The following is a 21,515-nucleotide window of genomic DNA, read 5'->3' on the forward strand; positions in this document are numbered from 1 at the left end:
AGACCCCCTTCACTTTTGTCAATTTTGTTATGCTGCAGCCTGATTCTACAGTTGTTGAAATTCATTTTTTCTCATTAATTACACTTAATATTCCATAATGATAAAGGGAAAGCGGAATTTTAGAAATGTCTATAAATGTATTAAAAAGAAGAAACTGAAATATCACATTGGCATATGTATTCAGACTCTTTGCAACCACACTTGAAATTTAGCTCCGGTGCCTCCCGTTTATCTTGATTGTTGCTGACATGTTTCTACACCTTGACTGGAATCAACCTGTGGTAAATTAAATTGATTGGACATGATTTGGAAAGGCTCACATCTTTCTATAGAAGGTCTCACAGCTGACAATGCATACTGTAGCAGAGCAAAAGCCATGAATCAAAGGAACTGCCTTCAGAGACAGGATTATTGCAAGGCACAGTTCTGGGGAAGGCTAAAATAAAATTTCTGCTGCACTGACGGTTCCTAAGAGCACAGTGGCCTTCATAATTCCCAAATGGAAGATTGGCACAACCAGGACTCTTCCAAGAGCTGGTTTCCTGGTCAAACTGAGCGATCACGGGAGAAAGGCCTTAGTAAGAAAGGTGACCAGAACCGAATGGTCACTCTGACTGAGCTTCAGAGAACCTGTGTGGAGATGAGACAGAGTTCTAGAAAGACAACCATCACTGCAGTCCTCCGCCGATCAGAGTTGTTGGATCGAAGCCACTTGGTCAGTGCAAAACACAGGAAAGCCCGCTTGGAGTTTGAAAAAAAGCACCTGAAGGACTCTCAGACTGTAAGAAACAAGGTTCTCTGGTCTGATGAAACCAAGATTGAACTGTTTGGCCTCAATTCTAAATATTGAGCACCATTCATCACCTGACCAATACCATCCCAACAGTGAAGCATGATATGGCAGTATCATGCTATAGAGGTGTTTTTCAGCAGCAGTCATGGCTGAGGGAAAGCTGAATGGAGCAAACTACAGGGATATCCTCAATGAAAACCTGTTCCATTGTGCTCAGGACCGTAGACTGGGCTAAAGGTTCACTTTCCAACATCCTAAGCACACAGCCAAGACAACACAGGAGTGGCTTAGGGACAGCACTGTGGATGTCCTAGAGCAAAGATGACGAACCTATGGCATGCGTGCCGGAAGTGTCACGCAGCCATATCTCTGGACACACCAGCTGTTGCCCATTGCTCTTCTGGGTTCTGGTGTGCACATGCGCGCAGGCCAGATGGCTTTTGGGCGTGGGAGAGTGCTGGAAACCGGAAGAGCAGCACAAGCGCAAGCCAAGAAGCTGAGCTTCCACTTTCCGGCATATGCAGCTGGTTTTCATGCTCGCATGGGCACCAGAAACCAAAAGACCAGGTGACTGGCACGCGTGCCCGTGCCAAAAACTGGAAGCTCAGCTTCCCGGCATGTGCATGCGTGTTGGGGAACTGGTCTTCCGGTTTCCTGCGCTCCCACATGTGCACGCCAGGTTTTTTCTGGTTTCCAGTGCTTCTCCCCCACACGCACGCACTCCCGTTTCAGCACTCAGTGCTGAAAAGTTTCCCCAACACTGTCCTAGAGTGTGGCCCAGTGAGAGCCCTGACTTGAAGCCTATTGAACATTTCTGGAGGGATCTAAAAATGGCTGTCCATCGACAGTTGCCATCCAACTTGACTGAGCTTGAGAGAATTTGCAAGGAAGAATGGCAAAAAATCCCCCAATCCAGATGTCCAAAGTTTGTTGTGTCATACCCAAAAAGACTCAAAGCTATAATTGCTGCCAAAGGTGCTTTAACAAAGTACTGAATGAAGGGTCTGAATACTTATGCCAATGTGATATTTCAGCCTCCATTTTATCTCCAGTGCCTTTCTCCTGGCTTGGAACTGAACCAGATGGATTTTTCTTCCAACAGAAGAATGGGACAACGTTCCTCATTACTGACCCGGTCTGCTTTCTTCTCACAGTAAGATTTTTCTTTCTTGTACTTTAACTAACAGAAAGTTCATTGGGACTGGAGTGAGTCCCAATTAGCTTCCTCCAAAGGAACTTTCACAATAGGAAGGAGCCAGCATATTAAAAGCATATTAGATGACAAAACCAAATCCTTCAGTATTTATTTCCCCTTTGATTGCTATTTCTGTCACTACCCATTTCTCTTTCATTCCACTGAAACCGTATTTTCTTTTTTGTTCTTTTCTATAATCCATTTTGTTACAATGCTTTTTAGGATGGAAGCATTCCATCCAGCACTTGAAAAAAGGATATATAGCTTTATAAAATATTTACGATATTATGCAAGAAAATTTAAAAACTCATAGCAGCGTATCAGAGTGTTCAGTTTTTTTTATTGCAATATGTTTAGAATCACTGCACTTTATTAGCTCCAATTTCAGGCTAAAAAGATTATAATACGTAGTTATTAGGATATGATCTTTTCTGTTTGTAATCATTAAAGTGAAAGTAAAGTGAATTAGTATTACATATACAGTCTTATCAATGACATAATAGTAATCAACTGAAGGATTATATTTACATAATTATAATTATCAACCATAATCAGTCCACACACACACAGAAACATATGACTAATTTTTCTTTTTCTTCTTCCCCCCTAATTATTTCCATAGGGATTATTCTTTATACTATTTATGTTGTTTGTATTTTTTGTCATGGATTGCACTAGTGAGGCTAAAATCAATTTTGTTGTATACATGATGTACAATGACAATAAAGGCTATACTAATTCACCACAAACAAAAGAATTTAAAACTTTTAGTCTCTACAAAGTCTTAGTTCTGTCACTTTGGATAATCCATTTCCTGATTTATATTGAAATAGTATGTTAAAAAAAAAGAGTGCAACTAAAAATTATTGATAAAAAAAATCCAAAATTATATCTGGAATTGGGCAACAGCGTGCGCCAAGTGCACCAAGCCAATGAAACAAAATATTTCATTAAAGGCTCAGAACATAATGAATTAATTCAGGTTGAAAGAAAAAACTAAGGAAAACCAGAGATAGGAAAGGATGTTTTGCTTAAACTTTTAACATTTGTTATAACTAATATACCAACACAAGTATTTTTAACCATCAACAAAAACCAATGAACATTCAATTGTACAAAAAATATGCAAAGTGTTTCAGCTGTAGTAATAATCCCCCAGGTCTTCTTTTAAAGGCTAACACAATTGTTTATAATTCATCTGAGATATAGGAATTCAAACAAGAAAGAACTGGGGGGGGGGGTGAAGCAGATGAGCAGACATAATGCAGGAATGATCAGGATTTCTCTGTCAGTGGCTGGAAGGTCCATGGATCATATAATAGTACAGCCACACTTTTTAGGATAATCCTCCACATACACCTTGTGCTCATTCCCATAGACATAATAGGAATAGGATTTCCTGTTCCATTCATATTCCACTTTGGTAAGAAATACCAGCTCAATGGTTTGTCTCTGCAAAAAGACCAAAAGTAGAATTGTCACCTTTCAAATAGCCAACTCTTTGAGAAACAGATTGGTATAGTTTTGCTATCACTATTATTTAGGGACGATCAATTTCCACAAATGCAGCTGGTGATTTTCCCTTGGGGAAGAGGGTCTCTTTTCCTTCCCATCCTTTGTTCTTACTCTGAGCACCCCACTTTTATTTTTAGAAGGTGACCATCGGGGAAGGAATCCTTACACTACATTGATCCTCAGCGGCTCAGAGAATTTTTGAAAGCAAGCTGAGGATGGTCCATAGGTAAGAGAGGCTTAAGAGAGGCTCAAATTCCCTTATAATTGTTGAGTGTCCTGCATTAACTTGGGACAGTCATTCATCCTGTACTCTAAGGCAGGTTGCGGGCACCAAATGAGAGGAGATTCCCCATCACTACCGTGCCACTTTAGAGAAGAGGTAGAATAAAAATGCATGCATAGATAATGACACTCAGGTATAAAGCAACCAAACCAACAACGGCTTGCTGCTATAATTTACTTGTTTTCTTAATCCTTCTGGCTTCTTTGAACACTTGTTTGTTTATAATTTCAATGTATTAGACCAGGGGTGTTAAACTCCTGTCATCACAGAGTCATCATGTGATGTATCGTGACTTTTCCCCGTTCGCTAAACTGTTTGTGAGCGTGGCCAGTGTGTGATGCATCTGCCCCACAGGGTGGACTAACTGGAAAGCATATCCTCATCCATGCATCCATCCATCCATCCATCCAAACCATCCATCCACTGATTATTTGACTTGTATCTCTCCGTGTGTGTGTGTGTGTGTGTGTGTGTGTGTGTGTGTGTGTGTGAGAGAGAGAGAGAGAGAGAGAGAGAGAGAGAGAGAGAGAGAGAGAGAGAGAGAGACCTTAAGAGCCATGGTGATGCAATGGTTAGAATGCAGTACTGCAGGCTACTTCTGCTGACTGCTGGGTGCTAGTGGTTCAGTAGTTCGAGTCTCACCAGGCTTAAGGTTGACTCAGCCTTTCATCCTTCCGAGGTCAGTAAAATGAGGACCCAGATTGTTGGGGGCAATATGCTGACTCTGTAAACTGCTTAGAGAGGGCTGTAAAAGCACTGTGAAGCGGTATATAAGTCTAAGTGCTATTCCTATTAAGGCAATATATGTGTTGTCTCTCCCCTTCCCACCCACCCAAATATTTACCCTGTCTAACACTCAGGAAGTTGAGCGCTCCTGGAAATAATTCTGCAATATTCTTTTAAAATATCTCATTCATTTATCCTATTAATTAAATTTAAACATTCATTTTATGTAGAAGACTAGTTCTCTGGACTCTCTGTATTTCCTAGTACATGCATTAGGGTGTCTATAAAGCCCATTTCTTGTCATTTAAGCCTTTTCTGCATGTTTGGTTTTGCTTTCTTTCCCACTGAAACATAATGAATATGTTGTTTATTTTTAAGATATATGGATTAGTTTTTAGTCATGTTAGGTAAAGGTAAAGGTTCCCCTCACACATCTGTGCTAGTCGTTCCCGACTCTAGGGGGCGGTGCTCATCTCCGTTTCAAAGCCGAAGAGCCAGCGCTGTCCAAAGATGTCTCCGCGGTCATGTGGCCGACATGACTAAACGCCAAAGGCACACAGAACACTGTTACCTTCCCACCAAAGGTGGTCCTTACTTGCATTTTTTATGTGCTTTCAAACTGCTAGGTTGGCAGAAGCTGGGACAAGTAACAGGAGCTCACCTCGTTACGTGGCACTAGGGATTCGAACCACTGAACTGCCGACCTTTCAATTGACAAGCTCAGAGTCTTAGCCAATTGACCCACCGCGTCCCAGTTTAATCATGTTATTAAAGTGTAAATTGCTTTGAGATGTGACTACATGGGAAACAGTACCAAGGTATATTTGAGGATGGAGGTTCATTCTCTGACCTTGTGGGTTGGTTTCCAAATGTGGTTTCTCCACAAGCTTGGAGAACAAACCTCCAGCCTTATCCTACACCCGAACTACAGATATTTGCCACCATCACATATTTCCCTTTCCTTTATACTCCCTATCAGAAGGGAGTATAAATCAGTTAATCCATAATACTGTGGTAGATCATCACCATTACAAAAAAAACATTTTGCAATCGCAGTTGCTCTTACCTGTCTCACTATCCGTGCAGTAGATCCAAACTGAGCTTGATGTTGTTCAATGGCATTTCGGGAAGCTTGATTAACAGCACTGATAGGGAAGCTTATCACTGGATGAACCTAGGAAAACAAAATTTTTAGGAGATACAAAACTGTAGAACAATAAAAAGAAGGGATGGGTAATGTTATTGCCCTACACTCACAGAAACGTAACTGAATGCAGAAAACAGAGTTAAATACAGCCCTGAAACAGTTTCTGCATGGACTAGACCAGGGGTGAAATGCTACTGGTTTGGTCAATCTGGTAGCGATTGCAGTGGGTGGTTCGGAGTTCATCATCACTGCCCTATACCATTCTGGACAAATGGCTGTACAATCTCTTCTTCAAAATGCTGAAAATAGAGCTAGATACAGCCCTGAAACAGTTTCTGTATGGACTATACCCAGTCAAGTACAACAGACATTTACAGTCTTTTATTCCAAAACTTTAGACTACTGCCATGGTCCCATGGAGTTGGAGCACTCACAACTTCTGAAGGCAAACCATACCACTGACTGATTGTTCTCAGGGTCAGAAATTTCTCCTTATTTTCTAAGTTGGTTCTTTTTTTGATAAGTTTCTATCCAATACTGGATAGAGCGATTACTGGATAAGTTCACAGATAAATGGAAGAAGATATATTGCCGTGATTTATTTATTCATTCATTCATTGCATATATATGACTGCTCATCTCAACAAGTGGTTCTGGGAAGTGAACAAAATTAAATAAACAAATAAAAAACAAACATTATAAAAATTAAAATGCACAGCAGCCAAGAAGCATCATAGTCCAAACTACTAATATAACCAAGAAACCAGCCCTTGCACATACTCAGGGACTCAGACCTGGGCACAGAATGAAGTCTTAAGACCTTAAAAAAGTCTACCTGGGTCAAAGCCTTCCTGATCTCCAGAGGAAGGATGTTTCGTAAGGTGGGCACCATAGCAGAAAGGGCACAACTCAGGAAGTTCTTGACTTACGACCTTAACAGATCTTGCCCCCTTATTGTTGAAAGTCATGACAGTCATAAAGTGGATCATCACATGACTACCCCAATTTTATGACCCCTTTTTTTTCAGCAGTCATTAAGCAAATGCAGCAGTTGTTAAATGAATAACTTAACTTTTGTTATGGGGCATTTTTGCAAAAAAACCCAAACAAACAAAAAAACAAAACAAACAAAACCTGAAGTAAATGCCAATTTTCAGCATTTATTTTTTGTAAATGATGGTTACAAAACTGGCAGACACTGCAAACAAGTCATAAATGTGAGCCAATTGCTGACTGCCTGAAATGCATTCACGTGATTGGAGGAGACACTGACTTTCAGAATTTTGGAACTGGGTCATAAGTACCTTTTGGGAGGGATCCGTTATAACATTGAACAGTTTCTAAGCAATCAGTCATAATTGAGGACTATATATATTTATATTTTGCTATTTTTAATTGTTATAAGTTGTCCTGAATGTTTGTGTAACATGCACCTATACATTCAGGCATGCATAAGTATGTAAATACATGCATTCAAATTGCTTTTTTCAATCCTGCCATGGGGTATAAACCCTGTGCTTCTACCATACATATTTCATTACCAAGTATTGCTCGTCCACAAACAGCTTCTTCCCTTTAACTGCTTTGAAGAGTTTAGTAGGAAACCCAGTTCTTTCATCCACCACGTATTCAAAAATGTTATTTTTCCTGTAAAGGCAAACAACACCATTTACAAAGAAAACCTCTGGTGCATACCCTATTTTCACAGCAAATCAGATTCAGAAAAACTCTGTGTCAAGAATAATAAGGTCAATTGCTTGCTGAAGCCTCTAATATAGATCAACAATGAGGCAGACACATGATTATGTTGTATTATGTCAAAAAGAGATAAAATGAAGTGAAACCTCAGCAATGCTTCTAAAATGGCTAATGATGGCTCTGAAATACAGGCCAGCACTGTAAATTTAATACTGCCAAGTTAAGCAACAAAAGATCGAAGCCCAATTTTCAAGATGTAACCATTATAACTATTTTTGACATGAATCGGAGGTCTTCCATTTGTACAGGTTCCAAAAAACTTCACATGTTCACAATGAAATTCTTCCTTAAAGGAACGACAGCTTAAATTATGGGAGTATTCAACAACAGCCGAAATAATTTCATACATGAAAAACAAGCCTTATGTTTTAATCTAACCTAAGTATTGTTCATGGGATACAATTTTATACAGCTTGCTGTCACATTCAAGACTTGGGTCCTCTTAGAATAAAGTAACCCTCTAACTATGATTACTTATGATATATACATTTTGAAATCTAAGATATCTCACAATTAACCTATTGTTTGATTTTACCACTAGTTCAATGTAATATAATGGTTTTGAAAGTGGTAAAACCTACAACTGTTATGAAACAATCTTTATTTTTTTTTTATCCTAGTTGTCATATGAGAATAAAAGTGAGATGTTTCATCCAATGGAATGGTTTTTTTCCCTTTAATTTCACTTCATTTTGCTACAGAAATGTTTCTAAATCTTGGCTACAATTTGTAATTCCTATATATTTCTCTTTTTTCTTCTCTTTGTAAAATATAAATAAATAACCCAGAAACCAACACAATAAATAACCCAGCAACCACCCACTGCATAAATATGGCTTGTAAATTGGATGTCTCTGAAAGTGGATTAAAAAAAATTTTCAGGATAGATGGAGGAACAGGCAAACAGACTTGATGTCTCCATGTTACTTCAGGCCTGGGAACAGCGTGGATCCAAACACCAGTTACGTGAGGGAGAGGGACAGGGAGAACAGCAGGAGACTGTTATGTCTCTGTCTCCTACTTGGAAACACCCAGACAAATCTGTGGGCCACTGTTGAGAAATAAAGGGTAGAATGAGAAAGGCTGTTCTTCAGTCTATAGGCTGGCAGAACTTGCCATTCAACTTGCAGCTCAATGTATGTCAGCAACTTTCCTGTTCCTCCACAGTCAGTACAAGCAGTTGTCCCCAGACCAGAACAGGCATTGCACCTATAAAGGAAATGAGACAAGAAGACATTTTGAGAGAGTGGAAATAACAGCATGATCCATGCAGCAGTTAGGATGGAAAAATATAACAAGAATGAATCTTTGAAGTTCTTGGAACAACAACTGACGACCACTTTTTACCGGTCCACAATAGAAAGTGTCTTCACTCAGTGCATTAAAGTGCAGTATGCTGGCTTGACAGCCACGGATAGAAAGGTATTACAGAGGGTAGTGAGCACAGCACAAAACATTGTGGGCTGTCCCCTGATACCACTAGATGACATAGCTAGGGCTCACTGCCTCAGAAGAGTGAGGAAAATCCTCAGAGACGACTCATACCCTGGTCAGCACTTCTTTATTCTCCTGCTGTCGGGAAGGAGATATAGAAGAATAGGGAGCTGAACAAATAGGCTGAAGAACAGCTTTTATCTGTGGGCTGTCAGGCTTCTGAATGGAAAATAACTTTACAACAACACAGTACGATTGACTTACGGGGCCGGTGCTATGTGCAATAAGTTCACATCAGTAGTGAAATCCAATTTTTTTTTACTAACGGTTCTGTGGGTGTGGCTTGGTGGGCATGGCAGGGGAGGGATACTGCAAAATCTCCATTCCCACCCCACTCTGGGGTCAGCCAGAGGTGGTATTTGCCAGTTCTCCGAACTGCTCAAAATTTCCACTACTGGTTCTCCAGAACCTGTCAGAACCTGCTGGATTTCACCCCTGGTTCACATGATGCCGTACAATTGTGTGTTTGTTAGTAGGATTCACTGGGTTAGGGATTTTTTTTTCTTTTTTTCTTTTACTGTCTTTCACTGTGAGTTGTATTGGGTTGTGGGGGTGCACGAAGGGAGGCTCAGCCAATCTCATTGTACACGTTGTACTCTTATTTATTTATTTATTTATTTATTTATTTATTTTATTTGATTTTTATACCGCCCTTCTCCCGAAGGACTCAGGGCGGTGTACAGGCATAATAAAACCGACAATACAATATACAAGTTTAAAATACGATTTAAAAAACTTATTTTAAATTAGCCCAATGATTAAAATTTACCATACTAAGAAAACCCTGTTTAAAATTAATAAATTTAAACATTAAAATCCCAATTTAAGCCAGCCCTGCGCGGATAAAAAGATGAGTCTTGAGTTCGCGACGAAATGTCCGAAGGTCGGGTATTTGGCGTAAACCCGGGGGAAGTTCGTTCCAGAGTGGGAGCCCCCACAGAAGGCCCTTCCTGGGGCCGCCAGCCGACATTGTTTGGCGGACGGCACCCTGAGAAGTCCCTCTATGGGAGCGACGGGTCGGTGGGAGGCGTGTGGTAACAGCAGGCGGTCCCGTAAGTACCCAGGTCCTAAGCCATGGAGCGATTTAAAGGTCATAACCAACACCTTAAAGTGCACCCGAAGGCCACAGGCAGCCAGTGCAGTCTGCGAGGAGCGGTGTTACATGGGAGCTATGCGTAGCTCCCTCTATAACCCGCGCAGCTGCATTCTGGACTAACTGAAGCCTCCAAGCGCACTTCAAGGGGAGCCCCATGTAGAGAGCATTACAGTAATCCAAGCGAGAGGTAACGAGCGCATGAGTGACTGTGCATAAGGCATCCCGATCAAGGAAGGGGCGCAACTGCCGAACCAGGCGAACCTGGTGGAAGGCCCTCCTGGAGACGGCCGTCAAATGGTCTTCAAACGACAGCCGATCATCCAGGAGGACACCCAAGTTGCGCACCCTATCCTTTGGGGCCAGTAACTCGCCTCCAACAGCCAGCCGCGGCTGCAGCTGACTGAATCGGGGTGCCGGCATCCACAGCCACTCCGCCTTGGAGGATTAAGCTTGAGCCTGTTTCTCCCCATCCAGACCCGTACAGCTTCCAAACACCGGGACAGCACTTGACAACTTCATTGGGGTGGTCTGGGGTGGAAAAGTACAGCTGAGTGTCGCCAGCGTACTGCTGGTATCTCACCCCAAACCACTGATGATCTCACCCAACGGCTTCATGTAGATGTTGAACAGCAGGGCGAGAGAATCGACCCTGTGGGACCCCACAAGTGAGGCCCCTCGCGGTCGACCTCTGCCCCCTGTCAACACCGTCTGCGACCGGTCAGAGAGATAGGAGGAGAACCACCGATATACGGTGCCTCCCACTCCCAATCCCCCCAACCGGCGCAGCAGGATACCATGATCGATGGTATCGAACGCCGCTGAGAGGTCTAATAGGACCAGGGCAGAGGAATATCCCCTGTCCCTGGCCCTCCAGAGATCATCCACCAATGCGACCAAAGCTGTCTCCGTGCTGTATCCGGGTCGGAAGCCGGACTGGAACGGGTCTAGATAGACATCTTCATCCAGGTGTTGGGGCAGCTGTCGCGCCACGGCACTCTCTACAACCTTCGCAACAAAGCGAAGGTTGGAGACTGGACGATAATTACCCAAAATAGCTGGGTCCAAAGAGGGCTTCTTAAGGAGGGGTCTCACCACCGCCTCTTTCAAGGCGGCAGGGAAAACCCCTTGACTAGAAAGGTTTCAATTGAATTGAATCTTAACAGCTTGGCTTAAAACCCACTAGTACTTCCTTAAATAAACTTCAGTTTATTGCTTTTGATCTAGTTTCATCCCATCCTCTTCTAAAGTAATTTACTTAACTAGGCCATTACAGGAAGTTAATTTCTCTTTCCATCTTTTCCTGCCAATTTCAGACACCCCCCCACCTAATTTCTAGATTCTAAGAGGAGCCACTGAACCAAAAAAGGCTTCTTTTAAAGAACCTTGTAGATAATTCTTGTGAGGAAAACAAATTGTTTTGCATTTAAATTTCAAAAAGAAAAATGCATCACAAATAGCAGGAAAAGGATACACCTGTTCAATTTCAGGATGTTTTCCTCAGGATACTCTTCTCTCAGATGGCCTACAATATTCTACATGGCACTACATCAAAATGACTCAATAAGCGGCGCCATCCCAAAAGCTGAATAAATTTTCTTAGCAGCTTTGGGAAAAGCCAGGATGCTTTGAGCTTGGGCTGTTCAACCTGCAAAAGGTCTAATGCTATAAGATGGCTGCCGTAAATCTTCAAGACAGAGGAAGACGATCCCTGGACAGATTGGGTTGCTGAGATGTACATGTGGAATGTGCAGGCATGTGTGGATAGGACAAAGGGACATAATTGATTGCATCAATCAATACATTTATTTCTTACCTTTCCTCTGGGGCCTTCTGTAGTCTTGCCAAGAAAGCCAACCAGAGTTAATTTTGCTAAAAGACTGTTTCTTTTTATGTACTTTCCTCTGGGAATTCAAGGGTCGTTCACCATAAATACGTTCATGATCACATATGTATCACCTCATTTTATGCTCACAAGCTGAGAGAGTACAGGTGGTCCTCAACTTACAACAATTGAGCCCAAAATGTCTGTTGCTAAGCAAGACAGTTGTTAATTTTGCCCCATTTTATGACCTTTCTTGCCACAGTTGTTAAGTGAACGACTGCAGTTGCTAAATTGGTTAAGATGGTTGTTATGGGAATTGGGCTTCCCCATCGAGTTTGCTTGTCAGAAGGTCTCAAAAGGCCCCGGGATACTGTAACAGTCATAAATATAAGTCAGTTGCCAAGCAACTGAATTTTGATCATGTGACCCTGGAGATCCTGCAATGGTGGTTAAGTGTGAAAAATGGTCGTAAGTCATTTTTTTTCAGTGCTGTTGTAACTTAGAAAAGTCACTAAATGAACTGTTGTAAGTGGAGGGTTACCTTTAGTCCAAAGTTATACCACATTAGTGACTTTACATCAATTTCCTGGTCAATGCCCTGAACCCTTGGAAGAGAAACCTTCCAGTCTTTGAACTTAAAGTTTCCTGATTATTTTCTTCTCTTCAAAGTACATTTTCTGAGTGTTTGATGTTAAGCACCTACCGACATTAATACGGGATGGCGATTTGTATTATACATTTCCAGTACTATTTAATGTTTCATATTATTTATTGTATTTAATATTTTATATGGCTTTGTAATGTATCCCGAGAACTCTGGTAATCTGGGTGGATCAAAAGTGCAATAATAATAAAAGTAAAATATTTCTTCATCTATTCTAGCAACAAACTTATTACAATGAATTCCAGCAGCTATATGGAATAAAATGGGTTGATATGCAATTTTATTTATGAATCAAAAGCCTAGAGGTTTTTGGGTTTCCCAAATGAATGATAGACAAGCGGGGAAAAATTGCCTGTAATAAAATAATACAAAAGCAAGACAATCTATGGACTGTCTCCAAAATACAGGAAAAATAAACAGAATTTGCAAAACAAGTTTTTCAAATGTCTAAGGTATAATTTCACAAATATCTAAGTTCCTTCTGACTTCTTTTTTCCAATGGCTTAAAAAGGTAAAGGTAAAGGTTCCCCTCGCACATACGTGCTAGTTGTTGCCGACTCTAGGGGGCAGTGCTCATCTCCGTTTCAAAGCCAAAGAACCAGCGCTGTCCGAAGATGTCTCTGTGGTCATGTGGCCGGCATGACTCAATGCCAAAGGCGCATGGAACGCTGTTACCTTCCCACCAAAGGTGGTCCCTATTTTTTCTACTTGCATTTTTACGTGCTTTCGAAACTTCTAGGTTGGCAGAAGCTGGGACAAGTAACAGGAGCTCACCCCATTACATGGCAGCATTAGGGATTCGAACCGCTGAGCTGCTGACCTTTCAATCAACAAGCTCAACGTCCTAGCCCCTGAGCCACCGCGTCCCCTTTCCAATGGCTTAGATATTAAAAATAATAGCAATTTCTTCCTTTATGGGAAGAAATTATTTATAGGAATTCAGAAATAACTAAATAAATACAGCTCCCTTTTTGTTCAGTTTTTCTGCTGGGTAATGGTGCCATCTGCTGGATCTGGTAGATGTTAGAATAAAACTTTTAGTTAAGCAACTAAATATTGACTCTGTTCCAGACAGGTATTTTGGACTGCTATCACTGTTACCAACTGGGAAACTCAGGAATTAGCAGATTTTGGGGGCGGGAGATACTTTATACCATCATAGGTATCGAACAATGATAAAGTGGAAAAATTAAATCAAATTGAAAACAATTTAACTTTGGCCGATATTTCATAAGAGAACTAAGAAATTATGCAATGTTAGGCTATTTCATGTAATTTTACTAATTTAAAAAAGAACCTGGAGATAAGTGGACACTAAGCATCACAAACACTACAGCACACATTGGTTTGTGTTAATAATGTAATGTGCTACATAAAAAGCCTTTTTCTTCACACATACACATAAACACACACATTGTGGCATACCCCCAAAATATAAGAGGTCTCTGAATTAAAGGCTGATGTTTCATATCTTTCTTTTATCTAGCTTTCTTTCATGTATTGGGATCCAGAGGTTTACCATCTTTAGTTCTGGATGGGATTGCATTACCCCAGACAGATCCATTGCACAATCTGGGGTTTCTTTTAGACTCACAATTCCTGTTCAAGGTGCAGGTGGCACTCTTGGCTAGGAGAATCTTTGTGCAACTTCATGTTGTGCGCCAGTTACACCATTTCCTGGATCGTGAAGCCCTGCGCTTAAACACTCAAAACCTGATCATCTCTTATCTGGACTACTGCAATGTGCTCTAGATATGGGGCTACCCTTCAAGAATATTCAGAAGCTACAACTGGTTCAGTATACCGTGGTGTAGACAGTTCCGGAGGTGCCTGAGATATCACATGTAACACCATTGTCACTCAAGCTGCACAGCTTGCAGATCTGCTTCTAGGTCCAATTCAAAATATTGGTTATCACCTTTAAAGCCCATTATGGGATGAGGCCAGGTTATCTTGTACACTGGGACTGACCCACCCAACACATTCCAACTGAAGAGGCCTACTGTGAATCCTGTCAGCCAAGGAATTGCAGTTGGGGGATCTAGAAGAAGAGTAGGTTCTGCCATAGTCCCCATAGCCAGTGGTGAAATGTAAAATTTATTACTACCAGTTCTGTGGGCATGACTTGGGGGGGGGGGGGTAATTTGATTGGATGGGTGTGGCCAACTTTTTTTTTTTACTTTTAAAAGCATTTTTTCTACAAACTCTTTGGCTGAAGAAGTGTAAAAAATGCTTTATAAAAGGCTCTGATGATCCCAGCTGAGTTGCTTGATCGTCACAGGCTTTTTTTTCTTTTAAAAGCATTTTTTTCACCTTTGAAAGAAAAAAAAAGCCTCTGACAATCAGGCAACTCAGCTGGGATCTTCAGAGTCTTTTAAAAGCATTTTTTTACAACCTCTTGGGCTGAAGAGGTTGTAGAAAAATTGCTTTTAAAAGCCTCTAACGATCGTAGTTGAGCCGCACAATCATCAGAGGCTTTTTTTTTAATTTTTAAAAGCATTTTTTTGGCCGAAGAAAAAATGCTTTTAAAAGTAAAAAAAAACAAAAAACCTGATGATCGCACGGCTCAACTGGGCATGGGGCGGGGGGCAAGGATTTTTGCTACCAGTTCTCCAAACCACCCGCTGCCAGATCCGGTCCAAACTGGGAGCATTTCACCCCTAGCCCCCACCCTTTGTAATATCTAGCCACTGGAGGTGCAAGCCAATCCCATGCATCTGGTTTCCAAAGGGGGCTTAAGACTTAACTCTGCCAGTTGGCATGGGGACCCATTTGGGAAGTTTTAGGAGGTGACAGAGAAAGCACCATCCCCGCTCCAGGCAAGTTCTTGTAATTTTAATTGTTCCTATGTTTATATATTTCTTTATATTACTATTTTTATTGCACTGTAAGCTGCCCAGAGTCATTATGGCTAGGAAGATGAGTGGCGTATAAATTTTAATAAATAAATCTCCCTATATGTTGCACAAATGTATTTTCCACCAGTTGTGTTCCACATCGGAATGGTATATAACGAATACTATAACTATGATACGATTCCATAATGTCATTTATTTATTGTCTTTATAGATTCTGGTCCAGATGCTGTACTTTTCTCTCCCTAAGTCATCAGGTGGGGTGGGGGTGGGGGAGCAAAAACACCTTTACTTTAAGGATCCCAACAAACCCATAAGCCTTCATACTGGACAAATCTACAGGACACGCAAGGACTCCTGGCTGTAGAAAACTGCATTATATTCATGAAGACAACTCCAGTGCAACTTTAAAGAACAAGTGGGGCTGCTCATCATAGCTCACATGGTGACTTCCATACTTGTTTATAAAGCCCAAACAGAACTAGAGAACATGTACAATCCAAGCAAGGATCTCTTCTCGATTTACCTGAGATGTATTCAATTTCCATGCCGGTGTAGCTTCTGAAAGCCACTAAATATTTCTTTGAAATGCAGAGCAAAACAAAAGAAACTTATTTTTCTCTTTCTGGTTTCTCAGACAGCTGCATGTCAAAATGAGGGCTGCTTTTCAAGCTACATTTTGATTAGCTCTGGATTCTGGCTCTTTCAACAAAAGTAACATTAGCATTTCTATTGCACCTTCGTATGCTGTTTCCCTAAAACGTCTTCTCATTTCTCTAAGGACATTTAAAAGCATGCTTCCTCTCATTTTGCACCGAAAGTCTATTTACAGTCTTAGTAAGTTCAAATTAAGAGTGAGATCTGAAACCAGGGAGCTCCTGGTCTATTGCTTCAAGTCCACATAATGATGTGACAAATAATCTGTTTTGCACGCATACTTACTCAGGAGATCCATGCAAAGACTCATAGGGACTTATTGCTTCGGATGGGACCTCTCCATTACAGTTGCACAGAGCAATGTAATCCCTCCTTCTAGACCAGGGGTGTCAAACTCAATTTCATTGAGGGCCATATCAGGGTTGTGTTTGATATTGGGGGGCTGGGGGGGGCAGCTCGACGTCAGTCATGTCGGGGGCACCTGTGGTGACCCAAGCACTCTGCCAGCAAAAACAGGCTCCCGAGCTCTGTTTTTGGCTCTGAAGGCCTCCTGAAATCTTCTGCCAGCAAAAATGGAGCTCGGGGGAGGCCGCATGCAGCCCTCCCAAGCTGTGTTTTCACTGGCAGAGGCACTGCGGGCTGGTCCTTTTTTGTTTCCAGGGTGACCCCGTGAGCAAGATCTAAGCACCCCAGGGGTTGGATCCAGTCCCCAGGCCTTGAGTTTGACACCCCTGTTCTAGATAATATGTTCCCAAGTGCTTTGCTGAAGCAAAGCAACCAGGTGAAGTGGCCCATTTCTGGGCTTTCAACTGGACCCACCAAGATCAAGTGTCTTATTTTTCAGTGAGGCATCACTCCAAAGCAGACTGCTTCCTAAGAGGTCTGTAAGGGGCGTGCATAAGTGCACCCGCATGCCTACCGTCCCTAATATTCTTTTTTTACTTACTCTTTTCATGTATCCAAACTATGTTTGTACTGTTATCTTATATATGATTGACAAATAAATAAATAAATAAATGATTGGGGATGAGGCAGCTGCACAAAATGAAGTAATATGTTGCCTCACATAGCAAAAATAGTCAGTATGTAGCAGTAGGAAATCCACCTTGATTTACATCCACAAAACAACAAGATGGATCGACAACACCAGCAAGTATTGTGGGTCCAGTTGGCAAAAGAAAGCTCAAGACCGTATTGGTGGGAAACATGGAAGAGGCCTTCATCCAGCATTGGATAAACAATTTATTTATTTTATTTTATTTTTATTTTTCATATTTTTATACCGCCCTATCTCCCTAGGGACTCAGGGTGGTTCACAACCAGATAAAAACATACATATAAATACAAATAAAACATCCATTAAAAAACTTATTATAATTGGCCGAATAATTAAAATAATAATAAAATAATAAAATCCCCATTAAAACCAATTTGAATTTAAAATCTAGTCCAGTCCTGCGCAAATAAATAGATGTGTCTTAAGCTCGCGGCGAAAGGTTCGGAGGTCGGGAAGTTGGCGAAGTCCTGGGGGAAGCTCGTTCCAAAGGGTGGGAGCCCCCACAGAGAAGGCCCTTCCCCTGGGTGTCGCCAGCCGGCACTGTCTAGACAATGACTAGAATGATGATGATGTAGCAATAGCAATAGCGTTCAGACTTACATACCACTCAATAGGGCTTTATAGCACTCCGAGCAGTTTACAAATGTCAGCACATTGCTCCCAACAATCTGGATCCTCATTTTACCGACCTCGGAAGGATGAAAGGATGAGTTAATCTCGAGCCAGTCAGGATCGAACTCCTGGCTATGGGCAGAGTCAGCCTGCAATACTGCATTCTAATCACTGCACCCCCACAGCTCCATGTAAATGTTTTTCCAATATTTGAACACATGCATATGTAATGAACCAAAGAAGTAATTTGAGGAAGATGAGGAAAAGCCACAACCAAAGTCAGATAAAAAGAAATCTGAGTCTAGGGCAGAAACATCATTCAAGGAAGCATCTTAGACAGGACTCACAAAAATAAAGGGAGGGAAGGGGGAGGTATATTCAGACTTAGATGATTTTGTTGCTGTAGCCCAGTGGTGAAATCCATTTTTTTTTACTACCGGTTCTGTGGGTGTGGCTTGGTGGTCATGGTGTGGCTTGGTGGGTGTGGCCTGGTGGGCATGGCAGGGGAACGATACTGCAAAATTTCCATTCCCTCCCCACTCCTGGGGGAAGGAGATTGCAAAGTCTCCATTCCCACCCCACTCTGGGGCCAGCCAGAGGTGGTATTTGCCATTTCTCCAAACTACTCAAAATTTCCGCTACCGGTTCTCCAGAACCTGTTAGAACCTGCTAGAACCTTTCCCCCCTGCTGTAACCTTATAATAAAAGTAAAATTAGCATCATAACCTTGGTTTCCTAGTCTCAGTCTAGCTTAAAGGTTTGGCATCACGTAGGACAATCCATTATCAGATTATTGACAGTATATCACCCAGCTGCGATTTACAGAACAGAAGTCAGTACAATCATTTTCTCACATTCAAGCCTAGAATGCAAATTTAAAAAAACTACAGTAACTCACGTACATGGTCGTTCCTGCTCCGGAACAAGAAGAACACTTCTGATTAGTGAACTGGGATCCTGTTCCATTACAGACCCAGCACTGCTTCTGTTGACATATGACATCAAATGGAAGAGCATCAAATTAACTGGATTTCCACCGACAAATTTTTTTCATTAGTCAAAAGCAGACCTCTGTGCTCCTCTTTAAAACAACAACAACAACAACAACAACACTTTATATGGAGTGGCTTTAAGATTGGGCAGGATTGTGAAAGTAGTCACTGAGTAATGAGGAAGATGCCTCATTATGAAATTCCTTTCCTCTAAAAATTCTTACTCCCATGGAAACTGTCATCACTCTTTAAAGTTCCACTCTCGATGGTTGATAGAATAATAAATAAGATACCCTGCACTGCGGATAATAAGGAGAGAGAGGCCCAACCATCACTGTCATCATTCTTTCTGTAAATAAATTCACACTGAAAGCTGTGAGCATAGTGTGCAGCCAGGTGCTATTGACAACAGTGACAACCATTGTTTAATGGCAATTTTGTGTCTTCAGGAGGCACACAACATGCATCATGGCTTGCAATGGAACCAGAAGCGCCGCTCCAGAAGATTGCATGGCAGCTCCTTGGCAGGACAGTAAAAAAAAAAACAGTGATTGGTCATTTCTTCTAACTAAAATATGACTATCGCCAACTACAGGAAAAGCTACCAATTCCTATCGTTTATTTTTATTTCATGGTTGTCCCAAAGATGCTTTTACAAGAGACAACTGGACTTTCTGGTTTTTCTTTCAAGATGTTTCGCTTCTCATCCAAGAAGGTTCTTCAGCTCTGAGTGGATGGTGGGGAATGGAAGGATGTATACTCCTTGCAGACAGCTGGTCATTTGCATCAGTGGTGGGTTGCTACCAGTTCTCCCCGGTTCGGGGGAGCCGGTAGGGGAAATCTTGATATCAGAGCGAACTGATTTGCTCCTAATGTCAGCTGGGCCCTCCTGCCCGCCCCTGCGCTATACCTACCTTTATTCTTTTGTTTTTAACTCAGCTGTAAGGCGCGGAAAAGTGGATTGCCATGCCTCAGCTGCTTTTTACTCAATGTGCTTGCACAAAATGCAAGTTTGGCCCGTGTGCAAGCAAAGTGAGCTCGCGCGCGGTGATAGCATGCAAAGTGCGTGCACAATGCGAACCAGTGGTAAAAATGGTTAGAACCCACCACTGATTTGCATGCTTTTAGAAAAAAGGGTCAAAGAGGCCATCTATGTCAAAACTGAACAGCCCTCTCTCAAAAGAGGGGGAGGGATACGACATCATCTATCTCGAGTCTACAATACAGTCCTCTCAACAGTTCCAAGTTCCACCCACTTGCCCCACTCAGGTGACCCTGATAACACAGATAAACTTCCAGGTGGGCTTAACGACTTGCTTAAAAAATGCAAATGACCAGCTGTCTGCAAGGAGTATAAATCCTTCCATTCCCCACCATCCAGTCAGAGCTGAAGAAGCTTCTTGGATGAGAAGCGAAAGTCTTCAAAGAAAAACCGGACAGTACAGTTGCCTCTTGAAAGAGCACTTTTGGGATTTTCCACAAAGGATCTATTAAAGTAATTACCACTAGATGGCAAAAAGTTAAAAGAGTCTGAACTGCAAAAGAATGGTCACCTGGATTTGTGCAGCTGAGATAAAACTGCTAAGTCTTCTTGCAGATGGAGTTCAAGAAAGGGGTTTGGTGAGTGTGTGAAAAACACATCCAACTGTGGGGTGCTCTTGAGTTCATTCACCTTGTTTCTCAAAATGGCTGGCTGACCAGTTAACCTATTAGTGAGCACTAGGTAGTCAACCGAGGAGTCTGAGAAATACTTTCCTAATCCGTGTGCCAAATTACAGCAAATCACAGTTCCCATCTTCTCAAAGGGAAGAAGAAGCAAAATGTGGTTCCATGGTGAAGCCATTTCTGTGCCAGATTTCATTTTTAAATTTGTTTTAATCTGTTATTTATACTTTGTATGTTCTGTGTTTTTAATATGGCTGTAAACTGCCCTGAGTCCTTCAGGAGAAGGGCGTTATAAAAATTAAATTATAAATAAATAAATAAATAAATAAATAAATAAATAAATAAATAAATAAATAAATAAATAAATAAATAAATAAATAAATAAATAAATAAATAAATAAATAAATCGTATGGTAGAATGTTCTTTTTAAAAAAGAAGGGCATGGGAGGAGCTCACTTGAAATTCCATGCCCTATGCGCTTTAGAAATATAAGAGCCCAGTCTTTTCAATTACAATTTCAGTCAATTTCAGAGGCTCACACTCCAGGTCACACACTTCCATACCATGTGGCAATGGAAGCTGGGTTTGCAATCTCCCTCACAATCAAAACATCACTGTACAAAGGGGATAGAACTTTGTAATAAAGCAGATGTTCACTCTAACCAGCTCACCTGGAACTTCCTCCACACACCATGGACTCTCCAAATGGGAGAGTTTGTTCCATTTTCTGTGAAAAACACTCCTTTCTCCATGCTGGAATGCCTTGAACAGGCTTCAGTCTCCTTCCCCAGGAGATTATCAGTGAGAGGGAGGCTTTGTTGGGAGGACATATCCGGTAGTGGGTTTCAAATTTTTTTACTACCGGTTCTGTGGGTGTGGCTTGGTGGGCATGGCAGGGGAAGAATACTGTAAAATCTCCATTCCCAACCCACTCCAGGGGAAGGATACTGTAAAATCTCCATTCCCTCTCCATTCCAGGGGAAAGTTACTGAAAAATCCCCATTTCCTCCCGATCAGCTGGGACTCAGGAGGCAAAGAATAGATGCGGGCGGGGCCAGTCAGAATTTTTACTACCGGTTCTCCGAACTACTCAAAATTTCCACTACCGGTTCTCCAGAATTGGTCAGAACCTGCTGAAACCCACCTCTGGACATATCCTCAAATAATGGTAGGTAGGGCTGGA

At 41.6% G+C, this 21,515-nt stretch overlaps 1 protein-coding gene across 4 annotated transcripts in view; it reads right to left on the reverse strand.

Moving 5' to 3' along the window:
- Positions 1-2,308: 2,308 nt before the first annotated feature.
- The window catches only part of LOC131191894 (protein SSUH2 homolog), a 53,394-nt gene continuing 34,187 nt past the window's right edge, over positions 2,309-21,515 (reverse strand). For all 4 annotated transcript variants that reach the window (XM_058170500.1, XM_058170501.1, XM_058170502.1 and 1 more), the window contains 5 exons: positions 18,577-18,659; positions 8,534-8,626; positions 7,201-7,306; positions 5,579-5,686; positions 2,309-3,440 (listed from right to left, as the gene is read on the reverse strand). In XM_058170500.1, the coding sequence (XP_058026483.1) occupies positions 3,300-3,440; positions 5,579-5,686; positions 7,201-7,306; positions 8,534-8,626; positions 18,577-18,659 (531 nt within the window). In that variant the 3' untranslated portion in view covers positions 2,309-3,299. The remainder of the gene's footprint in view (positions 3,441-5,578; positions 5,687-7,200; positions 7,307-8,533; positions 8,627-18,576; positions 18,660-21,515) is intronic.

This window comes from Ahaetulla prasina, chromosome 2, assembly GCF_028640845.1.
Source record: "Ahaetulla prasina isolate Xishuangbanna chromosome 2, ASM2864084v1, whole genome shotgun sequence".
Classification (NCBI taxonomy): domain Eukaryota; kingdom Metazoa; phylum Chordata; class Lepidosauria; order Squamata; family Colubridae; genus Ahaetulla; species Ahaetulla prasina.